This window comes from Perca flavescens, chromosome 23 (genome assembly GCF_004354835.1).
Source record: "Perca flavescens isolate YP-PL-M2 chromosome 23, PFLA_1.0, whole genome shotgun sequence".
Classification (NCBI taxonomy): Eukaryota; Metazoa; Chordata; class Actinopteri; order Perciformes; family Percidae; genus Perca; species Perca flavescens.
The window spans coordinates 11127681-11154092 of record NC_041353.1 but is presented as its reverse complement, the minus strand read 5'-3'; the positions used below and the strand labels follow the sequence as shown (position 1 = coordinate 11154092).

General features: G+C 40.7%; 1 protein-coding gene across 2 annotated transcripts; it reads left to right on the top strand.

Annotated features, from left to right (window-relative positions):
• The first annotated feature begins 309 nt into the window (after positions 1-309).
• tspan11 (tetraspanin 11) lies at positions 310-17825 on the top strand. 2 transcript variants are annotated; one of them, XM_028570506.1, is made up of 9 exons: positions 310-460; positions 2461-2568; positions 6681-6872; positions 9570-9644; positions 11789-11893; positions 12327-12485; positions 13316-13402; positions 14635-14758; positions 16288-17825. In XM_028570506.1, the coding sequence occupies exons 2-8, from the start codon at positions 2482-2484 to the stop codon at positions 14710-14712; spliced, it is 783 nt and encodes a 260-aa protein (XP_028426307.1). In that variant the 5' UTR covers positions 310-460; positions 2461-2481; the 3' UTR covers positions 14713-14758; positions 16288-17825. The 2 variants fall into 2 exon arrangements, with proteins under 2 accessions (XP_028426307.1, XP_028426308.1); XM_028570507.1 differs by lacking the exon at positions 14635-14758.
• The last annotated feature ends 8587 nt before the right edge of the window (positions 17826-26412 follow it).

Below are 26412 nucleotides of genomic sequence, written 5' to 3'. Positions count from 1 at the left end.
TCAACAAGTTCACACTGTGCTGCCTTCAAGGACTGTCAGAAATATGAAAATAGTCATAGAATAAAAGTCAATAAACAAGTTATATATTTTACCTATGTAATAAACGTACACTACTGTTTGAGATTATTGTGTACATGGCCCGAAACAAATATATTTAATGCAAAATATATACTGTTGTCTCATTTATAACCCAAATTCTGCCTGGTCTCTTTGACTTGGTTCATTTCTATGAGTCTACTACCTTCGAGCAAACGGAGTGAAAAAGTATTGTTATGCTTCTAAACTTCGAAAATACGAGCTGCACTCAAAGGCAGTATCCGCACGAACCTGCTGTCGGACATCCTGAATGCAACAAGCTTGACTGGGAAAAAAACGCTCACTGCTTCTGGGCTGTACACTGTGATTTTACGGGAATAGCAACAGAACGAGTTTTTTTTTTATCATCACTAACGTTGGTCTGGTGAGTATGTGCTCGGCTATGAAACGAAAACGTTAGTTTGTCGATGTAACGGCAAGGTAAATGGTTAAACTGTATGTTGTGTATGACGTCCTATCATACACAACATACATGTGCTGGATGTTTTTTTTCTTCTCAGGATGCTCGAAGCTTGCACCCAATCCCGCAAAAGGGAGGCAAGAAAGTTTGTCATAAACCGTAAAGGATCTAGCTATATATGTGCCCGAGTCATGGGCTGCTTGCGACACCTGCAGTGGTCAAAGTCGTAACGTTAAGTGCTATAAAATCACTTTAACACGAGGTGCCTGTTAAAACGACTGTTTTTAAGCAGCAAATAATAATAACTGCAAGATATGTAACGTTAGGCTGTTAGCCTACTGCATGTTTGTTTACTAAGTGACGGATAAAACGTTGAGTGGTTCTGTTTTGTGCATTCATATTTAGCTAAGTTGCTATAGTGTGGCTGGTCACAGCTAGGTGACTTTATGTCAGGTGAGGACTGGGCATGGGCTAATACTGTAGCTGTCATGGTCACCTCAAGTATGTATTTGTGTGAAGTCCTGTATCTTAAAAAAAAGTCTTCCATAATGTCCACTTCACTCAAAATGCTATAGAAATAGGGCCGTAATCTGCACGGTTTCTGATTCTAGCAGTATGAAGCAATACGTTATAGCATAATATTTTAACCAAATGTAAACAATTTTTTTTATCACCTATCTGTCACTCACCTGCTTGGTTTTATGTGCTAAGGTCTGGAGATATCCATCTCTGAGGTTTCTGCTTTCAATCCTTCACAATAGTAGTTTCAAAGCATTGAAATACAATACTCCATAATAATCCACAGAATGCACTGAGAAGAACAGTATAATTGGAACTGCTTTTGTCTCGAAGAAATAATCCATGTGAAAACTGTTCACACTGAGGCACGATTATCCAGAGAAATGGGGGGAACTTTATGTAAATAGATGAAACTGTTGTTTTTTTTTTCTTCCTGAATCTGTGAACACCCCAAATAAAAGTCAATTCACTACCATTGTGCCTGGGCAGATGCAGTTTATCAAAACCTTGGTGAATAAAAGCAAAAATATTTTGCATGGCCAGGTGCCACCGTCAGCTTTCTATGTGTTGGCATTTTAAACTTTGGTGGATTTATGAGGACTATGGTTAACTGCTCCTCAGATCTCTGCAGGGTAAATCCAGACAGCTTGCTAGACTATCTGTCCAATCTGAGTTTTCTCTTGCACGACTAAAACAACTTTTGAACGTGCACATGTTCCACTTTGGCAAACAACCCTATTTACCTATCTGTCAGTGTCAGTATTTGTGTGTTTGCTGTGTTATGCTTTTATTCTGTTTCACTTCCCTTTTATGTCAGATAAGGGCTAAGGCATTTGAGTATTATCAGAAGGGAAACAATTCAATTATATTCTGACTTTACATTTCAAAATAAAAAAATCAAAGTCAGTAAGTAACACTTTGCGATTTGAATGTGATTAGCTAGTCAAATGTTTGGTGTGAAATTTGATTCAACATTTAACATTTATTCCTCTTTTCATTATTATATTTACTGTTTTGTCAAAAGATAAATGCTGGAATAATGTTACATATCACATATTGTTTAAATACATGTTGTATTTTCAGTGGATTTTTCATTTTCATACACTTTTTTTTATTTTAACATGATCGTAGAAGGTGCAATATGTAGCAAAAAAAAAAAAATCACAATCGAATCATCATCACAATATCTGAAAGAAAAATCAATTAGTTCAGCCCTATTGAACATTAATATGAAATTAACATTATACCGAAACAAATATTTACAATATAGCTGTTTACCATGAGAAAAAAGAGGCTGAATGGATTGAGTGCAGAATGTGCAAAACATATATAGTATGTACTGTATAGTATTTGGGGTTATATGAGGAGTCTACACATTTATATTTCACACTGTTTATTTCCCATTATCCTCTTCATGCATTGAAAAAAAAAATCTGCACTTTCAGAATTGAACTGGAGGAAGGAAGATGTCGGCGGCCTATAAAGACGACCAGGAGGACTGGCTGACAGTGTGTCTCAAGTACCTGCTCTTTGTTTTCAACTTTCTCTTCTGGGTAAGTGAGAGCTGTAAATGTTGCTCAATGGTGTATTTTGCCCCCAACGGTGACCACTGCCTCCAAGGCACCTAACCCTAACCTTAACTCTAACCATAACCAGTGCCTAATCCTAGTGCCTTCCAGGCAGCGCTGCCTGGAAAGAGCCGTTGGGGGCAAAAAACACAGATAAACGTAAATGTTGTCCTCTTTTTAAGTCATCTACACTTACTAACACCTTACAGGAAAATGCTTTACAATGGTCACACTTTGTCATGTATTCACTTGTGTTTAGTCCATAGACTGTTAATATTAATGGACAACGCATCCGGTTTGCCGAAGTGCTGAAAATGCGGTAGTGCCTTAAACCTGCATTCTATCTGAATTCCAGCAGGGGGCGACACGTGCGGTTGCAAAAGCAGTTTGGTTTCTGTAGAAGTCTATAAGAAAGTGACCCACTTCTCACTTAATTTATTACCTCAGTAAACATTGTCCTAATGAGTTTATGGTCTCAATCACTAGTTTTAAGTCTTCTGCAACAAAGAATGATGTTCATTTTTTGAATTATGGTCTCGTTGATTTTAAAATCGGCGATAAAGCAGGGGGTGTTTTAGGGCGTGGCTATGATGTGATTGCCAGTGAAAGTGTGTAACGTAACGTAGAGTGTAAGCAGCTCCTCCCTCTCTCCTCCCTCTCGTCTAAAATCGTCACATCCGCAACCAGGATGGCTGTGCCCGTAACGGCAAACTCGACTTCAGATAGCAGATCTCCACAAACCAATGGGTGACGTCACGTCACATGCGCTGGCTATTAATATTAATAGTCTATGGTCTAGTCTCAATGTGGTGCTCAAACAGCATTAAATAAGCTTTGCATTTAACCTCTTTTGGTTGCCAAATCATTGGTATAACATTGACTGGTCTCACAGTGACTGTAAATATCAATAAATCATAATTTTAATATTGAGGCAAGTACAGTGATAAGGGTAACATTTCACTTGATGTATTTTAGTGAAACGGCATACATAATTTAATGCTATAACACAGTAGAAAATGCTTCAATGTTCCTTTAAAACTGCAGACAGGGAGACGTTAAAGGGAAGGAGCAATGTGGAAATGGGGAGGGGATTAAGGAGAGTTCTGAGTGTGGAAAGACTGAGCTATGGACTTGGTCCAAAGTGAGTCATAGATTATTTAGGGCTTGTCGGTGTACAATGAGGAACAGTGTGTCAAACCAGCTCTCGGCACCACACTTTTGATACTGCAATTCACTGCTAAAAGGGTATGCTCTTACAGCTACTCTGTAGAGTGTCTGGGATCACTTTGAAACATTTTCAAAGTCTGAGGCAAAGAGAATATTGAGAGAGACAGAATAAAATAAAATTATATAAACCCATCCTAATATTGTGTTACTGTACATATTTGTGTATTGTGTTTTGTCTGAAGCTTTGGTAGCATCGTTATTGAAACTTTCATGCCAATAAAGCCCATCGAATTGAATTGAGCGATTATTTTCCTATTGCTCAATTATTAACAATTTACACAAAACAAATTTCACGTTTAACACTGCACTGTTCAAGTAAAATGAATTTGTAGTGCAACCTGAAGCCAGACGTAGGCTATCAATCCAACCACAAAATAAAGTCACTTTCAGGAGGAATACAAAAATAAAAACTTAAAGTAAACGGAGCAAGTGCAAAAAGAGTAGCCTGTATTTGCGTTTTTTTAGCAGTAGGTCAAATAATGAATAAGCTCTTGTTTAACATCTAAGCTCTTCTCCCTTTAATTTAACTTTAATTATTTGTATCTAAAGGCTGGTTAAGTACTGTAGGGAGGAGAAGTTGTCTTATCCACCACCCTCACGCCTGTGGCCTACTACTGTAACTGACCCGAAGACCAAAGTTTTCGAGGCGGGGACGGCATGACACAGGAGGCTCCAGGCTGCAGCCATACAGTCTCAAAGTTTTCCCAAACTTCTTAAGGAGGCCGGCGGGTCCTCTAACTCTTGTGGGTCGCCACCACTCGCCATACTCGTCCTTTCGTGCTGCTATCTCTGACTCACTCACTGGACCGTCGACCTGACAAAAAAACTGCATGTAGGCAGAGGAGCTCGGCTAGCTTCAGAGCTAAAGCGGGGCTACAGATTAGGTGTCCCTAGAACCTGCGTATCTAACAGTAGTTCGCATTACATTAGTTCCGCATTACATTAATGAATTTGCACGCAAGTTTTATTTATTTATTTTATTTAGTGACGCGTTGACGAAAATTATTTGTGTCGACGCATTTTGGAATCGTCCCAGCCCTAATTGAGAGAGAGAGAGAGAGAGCCTCAGGACACCCCCCAAACCATCCAGCCCAACCAAATTATCTGCAGACAAAAAGAGAAATACATCATCAAAGCAAAATGGATTGTTACTTAGCCGTAAACCGACAGTACACAGTAGCTGAATACTTGAGCACCAAACTGACCGCCACAGACAGACCTGGCTGCTCTGGAGAGAGAGCAACACTTCCTGCTTCAACGTAGCACATATACAGACATTAAAACAGAGTTCTTTAGGAAAATTAAATGTAAACTCCCAGATTTTGATACACTCTCTGACCAGACAAAAATGCAACATCTACTTGGAGAAAGTAGTGTCAGCGCTGTAGAAGCAGCGAGATATGTGTCACACGTAACAGCTGTAGTTCACCTCCTCACAGTTTCCTCTGCCTTCTCATTTAGTCCTCTACTTCACGTGTTTCTCATGTTGTTGTTTTTTTGTCTTTGTTTTCTTCCTTACATTTGACACTTTACTTTATATTAATATACTGTTTTCTTGTTTTTAAATGTGTATATATATTTTAGTTTACTCAACACTTTGGCAATATTGTTTTTTGAGAGAGAGAGAGAGAGAGAGAGAGAGAGAGAGAGAGAGAGAGAGAGAGAGAGAGAGAGAGAGAGAGAGAGAGAGAGAATTGTTGGCTTTTCACCTTCTAATATTTTTTATATTAACAAAGACCAGTATGCAAAAGATTTAGCTGGTCATCTTGCTTAATATCGAATCTATCCACTTTGATATTGATGCAGCGGATTGGATTCATGCATCTGTGCTGAATAGGATTGTTAAGGATTTGTGTTAAATAATTGGTTTTGATACTGGACTAGGATATGATAAATGTAAACTGCTTTGACATCTTCATGCCAAGGACAAGCCATAATAGTTTAAAACATTAGATATAGTTTTTTGCAAACTTGCAAATCTTACTTGTTATAAATAAAATAAATGTCCTAAATATGCTAATAGTTAGGAATAGTTGTCCCCCGCAGGCCCGTGTTTATCCAAGTGGTACTCCTCGCTTGGGCATGTGTTGTTTTGAGTAGTTTTTGGATCTTGCGTTTGACAGACATGGAATGGGAGGAAGAAGGGGAGAGACTCTCTGAGGCATTTCCTCTCCATCCGCTTTTGAAGCTGATGATAGAAACAGATCCTGGACGCCACCCTGAGTCTCTTATCTAGGGTTGTTTGTAAGGAAGTGGTCATTATGCCCTGACTTGACCTTTGAACCCCCCCCCCCACACACACACACACACACACACACACACACACACACACCCCCAACGCACAAGTATAAACATCGGGCCACTTACGTAGGCTACGGCGAAAGCTCTGCGTGGAGCCTACGCAGAACCATAAATCAAGCTTTATTCTTTATGCCTGGCCACTTCTCACTGTTTCTCTTTCTATTTCCTCTCTTTTCTTTCTTATGCCCCCTTTCACTCACCCACTGTCTTTTCATGTTGCAATTTGTGACTCATCTGAAAGCGTTGAACTCACTCCCTGTTTGTCGTTTCCTGCCCTGTAAAGTGCCTTAATTCTGTTTGTCTTTTATTTGTCTTTGTTTAGGAGTGAACTGACATGGCACAATCAGTGTGTCTTCCTTTCTCTGTTCAATTCAGCCATATCACCACTTTCTCCTTTTTATGACTCATACCTATTCACCGTGCTTTTATTGTGCCTTTATCATGTCTTTCCATCTTGTTTTCCTTCTCTGAAAGCTTTTGCTACACCCATATTAGTTGTAAATCTTTCCTTATCTTTATATTCTAATGTCGTTTTCACCCCACCGCCTCGGTTCTCTCTTCCTTTACAGGTGGGTGGAGTAGCTGTTTTGGGCGTAGGAGTCTGGACTCTGGTGGAGAAAAGCGACTACTTGAGTCTGCTGGCCTCCAGCACTTTTGCTGTGTCGGCATATATCCTCATCCTGGCCGGCGGCCTGGTGGTGGTTACGGGCTTCTTGGGGTGTTGTGCTGTCATCCGGGAGCAGAAGAGCTGTCTGTCCACGGTGAGACCGGGGACCCATGGAGGGTTGTTTTTACTGAGGTTGTTGTAAAGGTGTGGGGTAAATGGTATGTTATGTACATGTGATGACGGAATGTGAATTTTGACAGATTTGCAATAGTGCTTATTCAAAATCTTTACATTTGTGATGCCTTTACAGAAATATTATTTTGTTTGCACATATATTTGCATTTACACGTAACTATTTCGGTTAGGATGAGGATCAGCACCTCTAAATCTGAGGCCATGGTTCTCAGCAGGAAACCGATGGAATGCCTTCTCCAGGTAGGGAATGAGTCCTTACCCCAAGTGAAGGAGTTCAAGTACCTTGGGGTTTTGTTCGCGAGTGAGGGGACAATGGAGCGGGAGATTGTTCGAGAATCGGGCGCAGCGGGTGCGGTATTACATTCAATTTATCGCACCGTTGTGACGAAAAGAGAGCTGAGCCAGAAGGCAAAGCTCTCGATCTACCGGTCAGTTTTCATTCCTACCCTCACCTATGGTTATGAAGGCTGGGTCATGACCGAAAGAACGAGATCCAGGGTACAAGCGGCCGAAATGGGTTTCCTCAGGAGGGTGGCTGGCGTCTCCCTTAGGGATAGGGTGAGAAGATCAGTCATCTTATTATATATATGTCATCAAAAATACAAAGCAGAGTCGTTTGCTCTAAAATGCTAAGGGGCAGGTAACAGTTATTTCTTAAATACCCTGGAGAAAGTAGCTGCACTGCAACTGAACAGTGGCCAGCAACAGAAGACTGCAGTTTTACTGGGCTGCAGCTTTTATAACGGGGGTGTGGCAATTATTTAATATGCAGGGTTCTGCTGCACTGCTAGCAAAACGTGAACAAGTTTGTGTAAGGACTGCCAAGTAAACATAAAGCAGACGATGAAGCCACACCAAACACCACAACTTCCGAAACAAATACAAAAAAATATGTAGTGCTAGTGCCCTTTTATTTCTATGTTACAAAGTGTAAGCTGGTCGAAATAGCAGAGTTATAGCCACGCGAGCACGGTGTATGGTCGAGTGAGCGAGAGAATGACTGAAGAGAGCGAGCGGCGGTGAATCAGAGAAATAAAACGTTTTCGACGTTTTCATCAGTACTAGAAATGCAGCTTTAGCAGGTATCTCACTATCACTATCCTTAAAAATGCTACGAATGATATCCAGCTACAGCAACAAAATCCAGAAGTTATAACGGAAGTACAGAGAGTCGTTGATAGAGATGATTCACCTCTGTGTATCATCGTCTCGTCTCATTGGTGTAAAGTGGCAGGATGAGCATTGCAAGTAGCTGCAAGTTTCAACTCGTCTCGTCATGAATCTTTGGTCTGAACTCGCTATGAATATAATCTGCAAAAAAATAGGGTGAAAATACCCTAACAAGGCATTCGCACATGTGCTCCTAAATACATGTTAAAGTTCGCACACATCTATTCTTACTCGCAAATGCAAGTGGTGATCCACAGTTCAATCTAAGGAGCCTGATTTGACTACCAATTGTTGTCTCACCTCTGCACAACTACTACTACATAACCACTATGCAACGACATAACCTACATTCTCTCCCTGGTCTAAGGTCTATCTCTGGATGCTGACAAATGGCTCTGACAGGGACCTCATTATTTTACAGAGACAGGGCCCAGTGTGAGAGAGGCAGGCGGGAGGTTAACAGTCACTGCCTGCCGCAGGACTATTTATAGGTCTATCTACTGCTTGCAGTGGTAAAAAGGTAGATGTGTAGAGGATTCGGAGTCTGTGTTGCATTTTGGTTGAATACCAACTGCATTGATGTGCTATTTATAGTCTGTCTGTCTGTCTGTCTGTCTGTCTGTCGAAGAAGCGGTGAAGTTAGCATTTTGTGTGGGCAGCAGGCACACAGAGACTGAAGTGTTTTATTTTTAATACCGTGCAGGCTGTGTTTCTGCATGACATGATAACTGCAAAACGGAAGCCAACATTTGCTAAAGTGTCTTTTATATATTAATACAGTGAGATTGATTCCCCCCTGCGGCTGTTTGTTTTAGACAGTAGTTTGCCATCACTTGGTTTCCAAAGTCACGCAGGCTGGGTATTAGCATCTGTCTCTCCATAATGGTCTCAAGTGAAGCAGCGCTGTTGCTGCTGTCAAGCTGCTGTGTCCGCGACAGTTGGGCCTAATGAGTTGTATGTGTGTTTGCATTCCATGGCTGACCCATGCCTGTGTGGGGTATATGAACCAATATATGAACAGTCAAAAGTTGGTGCTTGTGTTAGTTTTAGCTGGGATGGTGTTTTGAAGTTAATTATGATACATAATATAACTTGTTTCAAGCAGCATGTGGGGAGCTCTTTAAAAGATGCCCAAGAGAAATCTGATTCTACAGCCTGTCAAATTGATTTCTGGTTTGTCTCTTTTTGTGCATCATTGCCATCTGTCTTAGCAGTGACAGATGCAGCACAATGACTGATGGAAGTCTTTATTGAACCAGCACGAGTGCGAGCAACTTTCTTAAATGAGTTAGTTCGCAAATTACTGTTTTGATGACCGTGAAGCTGAAATGTCTGGCTTAAGGTGACTTTCTTTGTCTAATTTATTGAATTGCTTCCTCCTGTGTTCTCTCTCTCTCTCTCTCTCTCTCTCTCTCTCTCTCTCTCTCTCTCTCTCTCTCTCTCTCTCTCTCTCTCTCTCTCTCTCTGTCCTGTTTCTCATTGACAGTATTTCTTCTGCCTGCTGTTTATCTTCTTGATTGAACTGGTGGCTGGAGTACTGGCGTATGTCTATTACCAGAGGGTAAGTCAAAATATTCTAATATTTTAGGTAGCCAATATAATATAAGATGCACACAGGCATTGAGGGTGTTTTGCTGAGAGAATGTTTTAATTGTTTTTTAAGTTTGAGTGCTACAGATTGTGTGGGCCCTCTGGCTGTGTGTTGAAGGGCAGCACTTTATGCAAAATACTTAAAGGGGAACTATGCATTTTTTTTAAATATTTTTTTAGCTTAGTTTACCTTAACTGAACAGCTTCGGAGTCATTGGAATGGTTATATGACTTTTTTTTCGAGTTGAATGGTTGTCGTCTCGCTTCCCCCTAGCGCCTATGAGTGGAAAAACCACCCTTTCAACTTTCGGCCGGCTAGCTGCTGGCCCCAGCGTCGGGAAGGATCGGGTGATATCAGGTCTCGCGACGTAACAAATTGCTTCACAGCACTGCACACATACACCCATTCAGGAACCGGCTAACAAGGTAGGGATGGACATTTTCACACTATCGTCATGGCTGAGCCGGCAAAAAAGAAGCAGAAAGCTAGGAAAGCATTGTCAGAGGAACAGAGAAAGAGGAAACCGCAGACTGACCGAGCGAGGAGTCAGACACAAGTAAACATAGGAGCTTCCAAATATCTATTCCGAAGATGTAGGGGGAGCTCTATAGAGAAACCTGCAAGTAAAAAGCGAGAAAACAGCGAAGAAATGGCCAAAACTGCATAGCGCCTTTTTTAAAGCTCTACAGTGAAACTCCTTAAAACAGTGTTGTAAAATAGAGACTAAAAATGCTACTAAGAGTTTTTGTTCATCTCAAAATACTCCATCTGGGATTTTTGATGACGGAGTTCAGAAACTGAACAGTTGCTACGTAGGGGCTCAGACTCAGGGGCATCATTATATGCTTTGACGATGTTGGCAATGCCACATGCCTACTAATTAATCTATATGGATGCCCCCATTTGTTTGCTGTGTTGTCTTGGCTTGTGGAACCCCTTGATGTAAATGCAATCGACTGACTTTCTTTCTCGTTTTTTTTCTTCATCATTTATTCCCCAGTTGTAGGGTTGAGCATCGAGAACCAATTCCTAATCGGAATCGTTTCAAAAATTACGATTCCATCGGAATCGTTTCTTTATTGGAATCGTTTTGGAATTGTTTGGAGGATTTGGTTTCAAATCCAATCATCACTTTCCAATTTAACATGCGCAAGTTTGGGTTTCCGTAGCGGCCAGGTGCTTGTTGTGTTGCAGCCTTGGAGCACAGTAAGCGGTGCTCTAGTGTGGCTTTATTTTACGTTGAAAAAGCCCCGTCAAACTGCAACCCACCTTTGAATCAAAATAAAACTTTCCTCTTATTTGTGAAATAAGCATGTGACCCGTTTCAACTCCACCACTCAAAGAATCGGAATCGAGAATCGATAAGAACCGGAATCGAAAGGAAGAATCGGAATTGGAATCAGAATCGTTAAAATCCAAACGATGCCCAACCCTACCCAGTTGTCTTTTTTTTCCATCTCACTGGCGAAACTACACTTTCAGTGTTGCTTTTTTTTTGCTGCTCTTCCTTTTATATGTGTATGTGGTTTGCCACTGTTTTCCACCTCCACTGAGCGTAATGTTCAGTGTCTGGAGTTTATCTAACACACAGTTCTGAGGATCTTTCACTCACAAACATCTGCCTGTCATTCAGCTAGGACTGCAAAGAGCACCATGCTATCTGAAAGCTCGGAGATTTATTATAATGGAAAAGGGTTCAGCACAGGATAGAATCACTTCAGAGTAAATAAAGGGCTTTCATTCTCTCTCTCTCTCTCTCTTGTTGTCTCTCCTGTGTGCATGTACACACACACACACACACACACACACACACACACACATATATATATATACACACACACATACACATATCAAAGGCTATGTTTAAAGTCTATTTTTTACAATGTATTTTTCATCTGACTTTTCAATCGCAGCTCTCACAGATGCATGGGAATCGCTACCTGTCTATCTTGTCCTAATCCACCCACTCTTTCACTTTTGTCAAACCGATCACTTCAACACTCTCATCTTTTAAATATGTCTTTGCTCCTGCACATTTTTGCATTTGATGTGTTCCATGTGTAATAAATACGTTGTTTGTGTCTGCTGTCTCTCTCTTTGTTCCTCATTTCCAGCTGAGTGAGGAGCTGAAGCAGCATCTCAACCAGACCATGAACGATAACTACGCCCAGCCAGGGAAGGAGGCCATCACATTAGCTGTGGACAGACTACAACAGGACGTATGGACTGTATTTACAAAAACTTTTGAGGCGTTGTTTTGTTGTAGATTATATGCTACACTTTTCTTCAGATAGCATATATACTGTAGTACGTATAGCCACACTTTGTTATAAATGTGTTTTCCATGACTCAGTCTGCAGCTAGCATGTATGAAGTAGTTTTAAATTATGCTGAAAATTCAGAAGAAGAAATTGCTCATAGCTCTGTATTATCTGTTGGAGTTTGCTCAATGTATTGATCCCAAAATGACTAGTGAAATACCCAGAGCTAAAGTCATTTTGTCCAAATCCCTGCGAGGAAAGTAAACCACTCCCTTCATTTGCAGGAAGTTTATAGAATAATGAAAAACAAATATATATAAGAAGAGGGATGGGCTTTTCTAACAGTGTGTGACATCATGAAACCAAACCTTTCCTCTCTTTGCCTCTCCAGTTCAAGTGCTGTGGCAGCAACAACTCCCATGATTGGATGGTGAGTGTGTACATTTCATCAAAGCAGGCAGAAGGCAGGGTGGTGCCCGACAGCTGCTGTAAGACCATCACCCTTCACTGTGGCAAGAGAGACCACCCATCCAACATCTACAAGGTGGAGGTTAGTGCACTACACACTTCTGGGGGGGGACCAAGCGGCACGCACCATATTCAGTTTAAAGCTTGATTGGCCGAGCGACGTACGTCACCTGGCCGTGGCTTGGCAGCGTTGCATTTTCCCCGACTCATTTCCTGGTTCTCCTTCTCCATAAACAACATGAAATCAAGGAGAGGGAGAGAGTTAACTTTTCCTGTTACAGATGCCCCACCTTGGTCAGAAAGCACAGGAGAGAGACTTTATTTCTCTCACTATGACTCTAGAGTTGCTACTCGCTCCAAAGCTAATCATCGTCACTCTCACTTTCTCCCTCGCTCTATCACACACACACACACACACACGACGACTCGACGCACACACCAACACACAAGTATAAACATTGCTCCACTTACGCAGGCTACGGCGAAAGTTCTGCGTGGAGCCTCCACAGAACCATAAATCAAGCTTAACTCTTGGTATCAAATATCACGTTGCATTTATGGAATTCTCTATTGATTGTCAAAAATATTCACTGGGTAATGCTTGCTGGCATAAGACTATCACAAAAGTACTTTTGAGATTTTCCCATGTACTGATATTTTCCTACTTGAACTAAAATAGTTACAGAAACAGAGAAAACACTGTAGTTTGATGCTTTCTCTGATAAAAAACCTCTCTGGAAATGAATAAAAAATTAGATTCCACGCTGATGTCTCCTTCTTTGCTGCAACAATTTGAAAGTTAGCCACAAAGCAACTTTGAAGGGTGTGCAAGCTTCTTAATACTGTAGCTATTTGTACAGGGGTGTTTATTATCTATTAAATGATTTTAACTTTCAGCCTTTGACTTTGCAGGGTGGTTGCATCACGAAGCTGGAGCACTTTCTGGCCGACCACCTGTTGGTCATTGGTGCTGTGGGAATAGGAGTGGCTTGTCTGCAGGCAAGTAAAATATGATATGTAGTTCAGATAGTTGTTGGAGAACAAGTATACAATTTAGCAGTCTTCATCCTAAACAAACTGTGCTGTATATAAGCCCAATTATTATTTTAGCAAAAATGATATACTGCTTTTATCTCTGTGTATGAATGCTTCCCTTTCCAGTCAGATGGGTTTTAGTCTTCTCATTACTGAAAATATACCATCACAGGTCAACCACCTCTAAATGGACATTTCTTTTCATCTCACTCATCGTCATCATTTTCGGATTTTGTTCATTCCTGTTATTTGATATGTCCTAGCCCGAGATGGACGCAAGCTTTTAAGCCACACAGAGGCCAAGGAGGCATACATGGGGTGCTTTATTTTTCTATAATTCTGTGCTGGCTGACAGTCCACTTGTAGCTCTGTACCATCTCTTTGTAAATTAACTTGAGGGAAACTTGAGACCAAACAAACCTGCATTGATTCTTTCCAGTGGTCTTTGTATGACTGATATGCCCTTCAAATATCTACCATTTTACATGCTGTTCCCGGGCTGAACAGTTTTAATCAGGAAAATGGGAACTGAGAATAAGTCCAGACATGCTGCTGACATAAGGCCAGAACTTCTCTGCTGTAACAATAGAGGTTTGCAAAAGCAGAGAGATCACCATTCTTTGACAAAGACCTTTAAAAATAAAGCTGTAAAGATTGTTTTTCATCACTAAAAGATCTGAGGGGATTATGCTGAACATATAGATGAGGTACTAAATATATATATAAAACACACCAGGAGAAATGGATGTAAAAGCCAAAGTGCTATGTGAGCCTGTGTAGTGTGATTTAACACGTTTCAATCCAAGCATGTTTGCTTTCCTTTCATACTGTAGGCTTACTGTACGTCTTGTCTTTGTCAACTGTTTCAGTCTCTCTAAATGTTGGTACACTTCCCTGCCTCTAGAACCTGTCAGTCAGACTGACTGAAATAATGTAGATTTGTTGAGATTTGTGTTAATTCAGACTAGCTGTAGTTTTTTTTGTCAATTTACATGTGTGTCTTGTGTACCACACTAACATGTCTATGGTGAATTGTACTGTGTGTGTGTGTGTGTGTGTGTGTGTGTGTGTGTGTGTGTGTGTGTGTGTGTGTGTGTGTGTGTGTGTGTGTGTGTGTGTGTGTGTGTGTGTGTGTGTGTGTGTGTGTGTGTGTGTGTGTGTGTGTGTGTGTGTGTGTGTGTGTGTGGTCACTGTAGCTGGCCGGTGCTGTCTTGACAGCCTGCTTTATCTATCTGCTCTATAAAGAAGAGGAAGAGAACTTCGGTACATTGTGATTTAGCCCTAGAGCAACTTTCTGGTTTAATCAACTGGTGAGACAAGGTTGGAAGCTATTGTGGAAATTTGATATCTAACTGCATGTTTGTCCTTGTGTGATTGTCCGCTTTGTGTTAAATGTGAAATATCTGGGCTACGTGTATACCAAATGAACATATTTATGTTCTTACATGGTCTTTTGCTGAGTGCGATGCATGCAGCTGCCTGGCTTTGGCTGTACTTGGCAGATTGTTGCTCTGTGTGTTGTGATAATGGGCTGTTGTGGCTGATAAAGGTCAAACGCATCATGAGAATGGCTAGATTAATTAATTAAACTGCTTTTGCACAATGAATGTAATTAGCAAGAGTCATGTTCTGTATCTTTATACAGAAGTGCCTAATTCCCTAAAGTACCTGCGCTCAAAAGAAAAGACAAAACGCCTACTGTACTTGCTGTACATTTCTGTTTGCAGTTTAACTTCATGGCATGGTTCTCTGAGCCAAAATATCATGCTTCTACATTCCATCACTGGTAGTGGTGGAGAAGTGGAAAAAAACACCAGAAACTTGCCTGAAGAGAGATTGTGATGAGTCAATAATACACAATGCTGACTTGCTTGCTCGATTCTCAGAGGGCTTTTAGAGACTCTAAATTTGAATATGGGCACTTGCCTGTTTATCCATCAAGCCTGCCAGGCCCAGTGGCTTCGGTCAATATCTGTTCCTGCTGTTCTTCCTTTATTTTTGGAGTATAGTGATTCTGTAAGTCATGTCTTGTTGATTCTTCAAGGTACTGCGTACACCTGTGTCTTTAGCCTGATGCCAAGAGATTACAGCATCGCATCATGTCTTTATAAACCTAGAAACCTGCACATGAATTATTTTCATAGTCGATTAATCTGTTGATTATTTTCTTGATTAATGGATTAGTTGTTTGGTCTCTAAAATGTCAGAAAATGGTGAAAAATGTGGATCAATGTTTCCCAAAAACCCATGATGACGTCCTCAAATGTCCTGTTTTGTCCACAAATGAAAGATATTCAGTTTACTGTTACAGAGGAGAGAAGAAACTAGAAAATATTCACATTTAACAAGCTGCAATCAAAGAATTTTTACTTTTGTCTTAAAAAATTACTCAAACCGACTAATCGATTATCAAAATAGTTGGTGATTAATTAAAAGTTGATAACTAATCGATTAATCGATTAATCTTTGCAGCTCTACATTCCTTTTTTAGCCATTACAATGTTACTTTAGATTGTTTGGAATAATGGTCAGTCTAATCCCAAATTTCAGTAGTACAGTAGTAGTGTTGTTTGTGATTAATTATTTGTGCATAAATCTTCTTGTTGACCCCACCCCCAACGCTTTATCTCATATCTGCTTGTGCAAGCACACACATGCTTGTTGCTGCAATAATGGCTGCTTGACTCCTGCCATCCCCGTGGTAACCAGCTACATACCTTCCAGCAGGTCTCTAATCCCCATCACCTTTAACCCCTCTCTATCCCCACAGTAAATAGCATTCCAGCTTCCTGCAGTCTCCCGTGGTGCCATGGAGTAGCACTTTTTGACCTAACACTTCCTGTTTTCAGGTCTGTGGCATGGTGTTCACCAGCTGCTTGTACAAAAGGATCAAGATGGACCCTTACTGAGTACGCCAGGCCCCCCAACACACCATCCTCAACAGGCAGATGGAACAATGACCTGCTGACACCTTAACTTTAACCTCTGAATCTTGAACTCTGACCTGGTGATCTAAGCCAAGTGCACAGACACGTTCCAGGTCACCCAGATTGCAGTCGGAAACCAATTGTGCCATTGACCAACCAGGCTGATTTGTGGTTCCTCTTGTACAGTATTGTACTCGCGTTACAAAGTAGTTTGATCAAGGCTCATGCATTTCTGATACCTGACTCTGATCTCGGCCTACTGGAACATGTCTGTTTGCGTCATTGCCTTGGCTTGGATGCATGCTTTAGTTTGAGCAGGACAAAAGAAAGGGACGTGCGTAGTCATAATGCATCCTACTCTGATCAACTAATGATGATCCAAATTGATTCATCATGTTTTCACTGTGCAGAGAGACAGACTGGTGTCACTGCTAATGAAGAAAGGTAATTTTTGGTTTGGTTGTATATTATGTAAACACAATGTGCCTCTTTCACCCTTCTGCTGGTAAATGATTATGTATTAATTCTGGGCCTGAAATCTTAAAGGGAGCTGACAAAGCACTGATAAGCGGCAGCAAATGAAATCTAGTTTACTATCTTTATATTTGTAGTTATGTCTATATTCCTGAAAATAGTAGCACTGAATGTTGAACTGCAGGGTAGTTATTATAATTAAGTGTATGGCTACAAACATGAAGACTGTCTCAGACGGTCTAATAATTAAAGGAAAAAGTAAAATTCTTTTTCTTAAATGGTTGCCAGATCCTGAATTTATAACTCCACCTAGTGGTTAGCACTGGTCATATACTATACTGTGTAATATTTAAACTATACTTTAGAATTTCGCATTACATCAAAATCAGCTATTTATCTTAATGTGTGACACTCAAGATGAATATACATGTCAGATGGATATAACCTTAACAAATTACCTTCTGTGAATATTAGACTTATTTTTATCTGTTCCTTGACACACTGAGGTTTCATTATCTACAGTGAAGAAGAGGAAGCTTTGTAAGGAGAGTTTAAGCATGGACTATGTTTTTGCACTGCCTAACCACCTCTTTTCCTGTAGCTATTACTTGTGGAACAATGACTGGCCACTCTACTGCAGAGGTGATAAGACTTGTCTTAGCTGTGTGGATTATAAAGTAAGAGAAACCCGTACTCTGTGGATACAGTTGTTTCTGTTTCGAAGACCAAAAAGTTAAATATCCGTTTGACATTTTTTCATTTATATCGTTTGCAATAATACAACACAATTGCCAAGACTCTTGTAAAGGGATCTCCTTGGATTTGTGTTTGTTTTTCCCACCCCTGATTGACTTACAAATGAAGGGTGCTAATGTATGTAGATGGTTGTTTATGAGATGATGATATGACATTGGCATGTGCTCCATCTACTGACTGTGCTTTTCAAAATATTGATATGAAACGCATAAATAAATGTTTAAATACGACATTGCATTGTGTTAATGAAAGACAAATATTTCAGAGTTGTTTTAGACCGTCCTCTACGATGCCATGATTGTTGTAGATTATGATCATGGGGGCATTATGTCAAGTTCAGTCCGTTTATTTCTCTGAGAAAGAATCTTAAGTTTGTCCCAGAGGGCTTGACAATGTTTGCAGAACATGAAATTTCTCGATGGACTGAAATATTTGAGGGTTCTGTCAGCTGGAGTAGTAAACCACTAGAGGGAGACAAAGATTTTCCGTTTGCAGTAGATACAGGCTTGTAATCCAATGTCGTGTCAATATTCCTACCGTTTTGTTGAAACAGAGCCACTTTGGTCCCACCCGATGCTCAAAGTTGCATTCCCTAATAGCAAAGGATACTCTTAACCAGATTGTCTTGTAGTGTCATGTTTGTAAAGATTAAATCTCTTCTTCTCTGGGCCTTAAAGAGACATGCCAAATTAGAACAAATATGCCATTTGCATGTGTCTTGTTGCGTTTTGAAACCGTGAGAATCAAATTGATTCATACCAAAAATGATTCACCCTATTTTTTTCTTATTACACCCATGTCAAATCCAGTTTGCTCTTTTAAATGGTCCTGTGTACAATAGTGTACAAACAGTAAGATGTGCCGTTCATGATAATGTAAACTGGAGTGAGCTCATAGGTTGAGATTGGTTACATTATCATGAAGTGTGTGGGCTACAGTAAGAGAACATTGTTACTTGTGGGGTCTCGCACAATTCCACATTGGAAAATCTTGTAGTGTTGCCAGTTTAAACCACATTTATTCAGTATGCAGAGCTAGTGCAGTTTAGTGTGGTTTTAGAGTCTTGTTGAAGCAAAGTATCTATATATTAAACACCATGCCATGCACATAGATTTTCTGTGAATCATTGTGTGTGCTATATTGTTGCCATATGACCTAACTATTTGTCATTGAAGCACGACTTTCCCCTATTTCTTTGGTTCCGCGCAGCTCCAGATTACTTACAAGACGCTGTCGGTTCAGAGCGATCTATCATTGTCACCCATTTAGGAAAAAGGGCAAAAAGTTTTGAAGAGTTTGGATGTTCTCCAACAGTGTGGCTTCAGTGAGCCCATAGAGTCCGTCAGTCCCTTTGTCTTCATCAGCTATAGGAGGATGGCTCTCATTTCCTGCAGATGTCACACACACATACTGCCATGCAAAAAAAAGGGCACACTGATACTGACAAGATAGAAACACACACACAACTCCGAGGTTGTACACATTAGCATGCGGTTTACACCCTTTGCCAGAAGAGACCCATGAGGGAGAATTAGGAGCAGCTGGAGATTCACCACTCCCATGTGTTGAGGCCTCTTTGTGTCACAAGCGCACACACATGCACACATTCTTACACCCTCCATCCTCATCACATCGTAGCTGTAGGGGCAACATTTCAATGGGGACAGCTCAAGAAGTTACCTAAGAACACATGTTGCAATATCATTTTACTGTCGACTGTGAATGTGTGTTTGCAATGTGCAGAGATTAAGTATAATGCAAGCAAATCATTCCAGGAATGAGCAAAAACAAAATGTACAGATACCATCTTTAAATTCTAAATGAATGCCTTCAATTGTGTACAGTTCTGTGTATTTTCCCTTGCATGTGAGCGTGCTGTCACACACTTGATTTATGTGTTTTTTTTGTGTCTGAAAGGCGTTTGTTGAGCTCTCGTAAAACGTATTCTGGCTTCTACACAGCTATTGTCTCAGTAAGTGCACCTGTGTTCAATATGTGCAGAAAAACTTAAGTCCTTGGTTGTGGTGATCGGATAGTGTGGTGCCTTGAGCATAATAGATGTGTGGGAAAGGACTTCTGTAACACGTTTTGTGCTGAACGTAACAAGCCTGAAGTTACACAAGTCTGGTTAAGGAGGCCTTGTGTTTGCGTGGTTCTTAAAACCACCTCTGTGTACATGTCTGTATTAAGATCACAAAGACAATGCGTTTCTTGTCCTGAACTGAAACTAGCATTACATCAGTGTCCGAAGATTGGCTCTTTGTCTGGGCATTGTAGCTAACTAGACCTGCCTGAAGCCATGTGCAGACAAAATAATGTCAACAGTTTGTGGTGAAGGACTTTGAAGTTAAGTCCGTCACAATTACAGACACTGCTACAAAGGTGGGTCAGATTAGGTTGAATGTCAGTTAGCATTTGTCCGCCAATAAAGAGGTCTGGAAATGGACTTCAAAGCAACATGACAATCAACCAGGGTGCAAAAGACAAAATTATAGGCTCAATGATGTTTACACAAACTGCAGGTGCATGAATTTACCTTCACATAAACACTTTTTTACCTGTCCAGCGTTGCCAGTGTTTCTAAATCTATGTTGAACTTCCTACTTGGACTCGCGTTTTCAATGACAACGTCAGGCCTGCAACCCATTGCAGTAGCTCCGGCCGTGAATGTGTTTGACCGATTTCTGAAGTGATCAAAGGCGTAGGGAAGGAGATGGCATGTGTAGATAACTTCAGCACTGGATGTCGTGGCTAAGGAGTCTTAAGACAACCACGCTAACACTAATCAAAAATGATTTGTCTTTATTGAGTAAAAATACTTTTATTTGGCATTTAGAAATGTGTATCCATGCTAACATGGACAGCCGCTACTTCCAAACATTTATTCCAAATTGTATTACTTAATTCTTATCTTCCTCTTTGATTGTCCTCATGTTATTCATGGTATTTTTTTAACAGTGTAATTTCCCCTTTGGGATTAATAAAGTACTCCTCTAACCATCCATGTGCAGTATATGTGGAGGTGCCTTTGGCTGCAGAGGTCTCACACACTAAATCAACAGGAAATCCCTTAACTTCTCCCTGGAAATACAACATCAACACTTACTTTCCAGAACAAGTTTAGGTTTTGGTAGTTACTTTCTTCCTATGTGTGTCTTGGTAGTGGTTCATGTTTAACTTGTAGTCTTAAAGCAGTGTTTCCCAACCTACGGGTCAGTACCTAAGAGGTTGCAAGATGAATCTAAGGGGTCGCGAAATGATTAACAGGTTAGTTAAACAGAAAAAACACATTTGTGCTACACAAAACTATGTTAATGACTTTTTTTGTTTGTGAATTGCTGGATAGGCTTACATCTTGAGGTCCAGATAAAACAATGTAAAACTGTTGTTGAAATGGCCACCATGCATGTACCTAATGCAATCTGGGACTTGGGGTCACAAGTAGACAAAGTTTCACTTTAAGGGGTCGACAAGCCAAAAATGGCGCCTAGCATAAACCCAACTTTTGGCTGTATATATTAAATGTCCCCTCTAAAACGTATGGGTGATGTCACAATATGTCCATATAGTCTGTGAAAGGAAGACATGGCATCTTTAGGCTTTATGGTTTGTACGGACAGCTATCTACTTTTTAGCTATGAGTGCATACCCCAGACGCTTAATGTTTGTCAATGGCTTCCCAGTACCCCCACAGTTGAGAAAGCTGTGGTTTCTGAGGTATGTGTGTGTGTTTCACAGGGTGTTTGTGTGGGAGGGTCTTTGTCCATGGGAGAATGAGTTTAGATGGAAACAAACTTCAGAAAGTGTTTCAAGACAGCGTTTCAAAAGCCTGCTGTCTGATAATGATCATGAGCGTTGTGTTGATGAGGGTGTTGATTGATACCAAACAGATGGCGGGGGTGGACACAAGGTTACTCAACTAAATTGTGATGTATTGCACTTCCAGCACAGGTAATATAGTGGTACCTGGTGAAAGAGTGATAAAGTTGTCTAGAAATGGAAATGCGGGGGCCGATGCCAGTGTCCGTGCCCTCTCACTGAAATGTCCCGTGAGATGAATATAAAGTCAGTGATGTTCTGTTGTATACTTGACCAGCATCAGCCACTTGGATAAATACCGACCGTTAAATGATCATGCTTACATAATCTAGGTTTGTGTATCAGTGTGTTTGTGTAACACCCATAGATTGTTGTGATTTGTGGTATGTGATCAGATTTGCTTACATTACAGTCGGACTTGACAGCTTTGTTTCCCAGCGTGGGTTAAAAAGTTGGCTCAGAAGATTTGGGTTCAAAGTGATGGATGTTGTGTTGCTTATATGTGGTGAAGCGGGCCAACAGGGCTCTGGAATTCCGTGCTTCAAGTGTGTCAGGAGCGCTGTGCTGCACTTCAACATGGCTCCGTCGGCATTCACTGATGGTGTTGTTACACTGTAATTTATATGGGCTGAGTGGTGCTTCTGTTTAAAGCGACGGTTGGAGTCTGTAAACTTTTACAAGCTGGCTGTAGTCTGTCTCTAAACCCTATGGATTGTTCAGTCAGTTGGTTCGCATGCACAAAGATATACTCAGCTTTATAGTGTTTAAAAGGGGAAAAGCTATAACTAAACAGAATAAACTGCAACAATCGGTTTGCAAAAATACAATTTTATAAAAAAAAAAAAATTATGTGTTTGCCGTGTGTGTATATATCTGACGCACATGCGGTTTTGTGTTTGCGTGTCAGATGTCCATTGTCCACGTGATATCAATAATATCTACCTTTCCGGTCAATGAGAAACATGACATGACGGCTCCTCAGAAATGAAGAGCCCTGGCGCTGGTTTGAACACAGAGCTGTGAACTGGAAAGGATACGACTTGTATAAAAAAGAAAAAAGATTAGTCTGTCAACCTGTGTTTGTTTATGATCCGAGGTGAATTGAAGAGGAAGAAGCGGATATGATATTTGGAGGGGAAGTGTATTTATCATACACACAAATAAAGGGGGGCACAGGAACAAAATAGCGTGAGAGGAAGTTTTGGGTTCTCCCTCTGAGATTGATGGTACGGAGGAGAGCATGGGAGCGACCTTGACTTGGTCGTGAGAATGGTGGCGAGCTCGGAGACAGAAACCGAGACGGAGAGTTTGTAATCAGTAAACAGGCTCTCGAGTGCCCTTTAGGAAGTAAACACTTAAACATGAGGCGCTGTGCCATTACAGTGCATGGGATCGAGAGTCGAGATAGAAGCAATGAAGACAGATGGCAAATTGGTTCAAAGGGAGGAGAAAGATGTTTTGACTTTGAAAATCCATACAATTGAATGGATAATTTGGACTAAATGAGCACAGGCATCATACTGTGGTGCACACTCTTTGTTTCAGAAAGCGGACTCATTTGCCAAATGGTGTTTTTGCATAACTGCAGGCAAGATTCCTGCTAAGTTTATCAATTTTATTGGATAGTATACAGCCTTTTTTTTTTACTGAGGCAGGACTTTTTTGTTGGTCTGGTCTCACTCTGGTCATCATCAAAATCTCATATTAATTGCCTTTTAAGAAGGAATTCTGAATCACTTTTGTCACTCACGTGATTTAAAAAGTTTTGGCTGGTAATATCAAGTATGTTAGCCTGACAAGCCAGACCCACATCAAGATGTTGGGTCTGGGAACCCACTATTGACAGAGCTCAATCCGAGGGGCGGGATAAACTGTTATCTTTCAAATTCCCTCTGCACGTAATAGGATAGCGCTACAACCAGGCAGAGCAACGAAGAACGTAGCAGAGCTAGCTAGTTGATAGATTAAACTTTTGCCATATCCGGTCGGCAAAACTCCGAACACATCTTCCTTTTTTAAGAATAATTTCAGTTCTTTTCTCAAAGAAAAGCTTAACTCCAAGTCTTCCAGAAGACCGCTGTTCCCAGCAGCAGCAGCAGCAGCAGCAGCAGCAGCAGCCATAAACCCGCCCACCGACTCTATACACGATGTGATTGGCCTGACCAGAGTTTGGTTTTTCCAGCTCGCAAGCCAATGGAGAATGCCTAGACCCCCCTGGCTGCAAATTAAATTTGCTGCCGCTAGGGTGCGTCTTGATTTCTAGGCTACAAGTATGTAGGACCATTGGCTAACAATGATTGGAATGTATTATATGTTCATGTCAGGAAATCATGTCCCTTAGTTTTAATTCCTGACAAATCTCCTAGTTTCACATTTTCGACATGTAAAGTCTTAGCCTATTACAACCCTATTACAGCAATACAGAGGTTTCGAACAACCCTTCAAGCAATTTCTCTTCTTCAACTTCCCTAGCATCTGTCATCACTCATATCAGTTATTACTGCCTAAAAATTTGTTTATTACTTTGCTTAAGTAAAGTCTTAAAGTACCTCTGTTGCAGTCAGAAGAATGTAAACCAAGCGTAAGGATTTCCTCGTGCCGTGGCTCACCAGGAAATGAAGTGTTTACAAGAAGGAATATTCTAATTGACAGTTTCACAGCAGCAGTGCACTTGAGGTATTTATCTTAGCCTTGATATGAATATTGTTTTGACATTTACGAAGCTGTTATGCAGGTTTGGAAACGTAAACATGTACATGGTATTTCATGGGAGTTTGATACTGTTTATGCATGCGTCTCTTGAAGCATCAACCCTAATTTTGTTCTCTGCGGACAGAAAGGTGCATGTCTGGCCTTAAGGTGTGCAGCTGTGGGAGCTTTACCGTATTTACATCTGGATATCCTTTTCAACACAGGCTGGGATGAAACGTGTCTCAATAAATCAGGATTTATCCAGTGAACATGATTTTGAATGTTGTAGTTGTCGGCCCTGGCGGCGGCTGCTGCATCCCATCTGTGAGACACATCTGGAAATTAAGTGATTACAAGCTGATGTAATTTTATAAACAATGATAGCCTCCAGGTTCAGGGTTTTTCATGTAGCACTCCTATAGAAAAAAAATCACCCCTGTATGAAGAATAGCCGTACTGTATAATCTCTTAATACACTGCTGCTGAACCGTCATGAGCTTTGGGTTTACACACCTGGCAGTTTGGCCAGAACAAAATAAGTGGGCTTACCTTCAGTTGCATACGCTATGAAATTTTACCAATGTGAATGAAATAAATCGACACTGCCAACACTCTACTAGTGATCCTAAATCAACATTATTTGTCCTGCATGTGATTTCAGTCTAGGATTAAAGAGAGTGGTGGATCTTTGTTCATATATTGCTCTACAGCTGGTTTAATTTAACACCTCAGTTTATACGATTACATTTCCATTCTTTACCAACTTTTTGATAGTTTAAAAAGCATGTACGTTAGATAAATGACGAAAAAAAAAAACTAAAATCTGTACATGACTCCGTATCTTAGAGTCTCGCTTTCTTAAAGAAAAGGTCTGGTTTTCCCTCTCAGGTGATTTGAGTTCTAAACTACATGGGCAAAAGATGTATTGGTGACAGTCTGAACTTTGAGTGTGGTTTGGTGTTCAGACAGTTCAGCAGACATTGGTAAGCAGTTTCTGTTCTGTGTGGCAAGGAAAGTTTCACCAATACTGCGACCGCAAGTGTGTGTGTGTGTGTGTGTGTGTGTGTGTGTGTGTGTGTGTGTGTGTGTGTGTGTGTGTGTGTGTGTGTGTGTGTGTGTTACTCTGGATGACTCTAAAATGAGCCTACCATTGCACAGACACTCAAACAAATAGACACATGCTTCTTTTCCTCTGCCAGGATAGGATCTATGCTACATGCAACATAAAGACTGTCTCTGACACACATGCCTCACATTACCGCTGGCATCGTTCTAGCTTTACGTATGTAGTGAGTTGTATGTGTTTTTGTGTGCGTGTCCTGGCTTATCTTTTCTTTTTTTTTTTTTTTTTTTTTTGTTTGCATGAAAGATGAATCCCATGAGAATCCAATTTGGTTCTGTAGTACATAACACTAAAGAGCTGGCTAGAGTCAGCATTCAACATAAAAATAACCGGATTAGGATGCACATGTGATTCTCCTTTTATCCACCAGATGGACTCTGTGCTCTAAATGGCCATTTCGGCATTGAGCAGGCAGTCATCGCTTTCCAGACTCCCTCCGTGTTTGAAGTGTAAACCTTCAACTTGGACTGTGTGCTGATGGCTGTGATGATGGTGTGCATCTCTGGAGAACATGTGAATCATCATCTTCAGCAGTCCTCAGTAAAACAAAAACAGGCTTTTAACAAAACATTGTGAGCCTCTGAAGAATTTAGGAACTCTTTGTTCCCTGTAATTATTTCTTATTCTTGCATTCTGCATATTTATTTTGCACGTTTATGGTGCTCAGAGAATGCTGTGTAGAAAATGGAAATAGCCATGTGGTTATGAATAAGTTATTGTGTTTTTATTTTAAGAAACAAACACAGAAACAGATGCAGGGGGCAAGTTCACATGGGCACTAAAACAATCACCATGGAGACCAGGATTTAAGTGTGCGTGTCTCTGTACTGGTAAGCACATTCGTGTGCAGGCTCATGTGTGATGTTTCACAAAAGCTGACCCGACGTCTATTACAGAAGTGTCTCTCTGTGTAAGGACGAACATGCCTCCATTTGGCGAGCTAAATCAACCATGTCTGTCTCTCGCCAACTGGTGTTGTGTTGTGTTGTGTTGTGGTGTGTGTGTGTGTTTGTGAGTGATGATGGAGGAACACTGGTGAGGAGAAAAACAGGGTAGGTGTTAGCGATCATCACACAAGCATAGAAATATGATACTAAAGGCAGAATTGTCTTCATGAATAGAAACAGCCTTTTCAAAAGCTCCCTTACTTCATCTTGCCATCAGAGTTCAAATTTTCACATTAT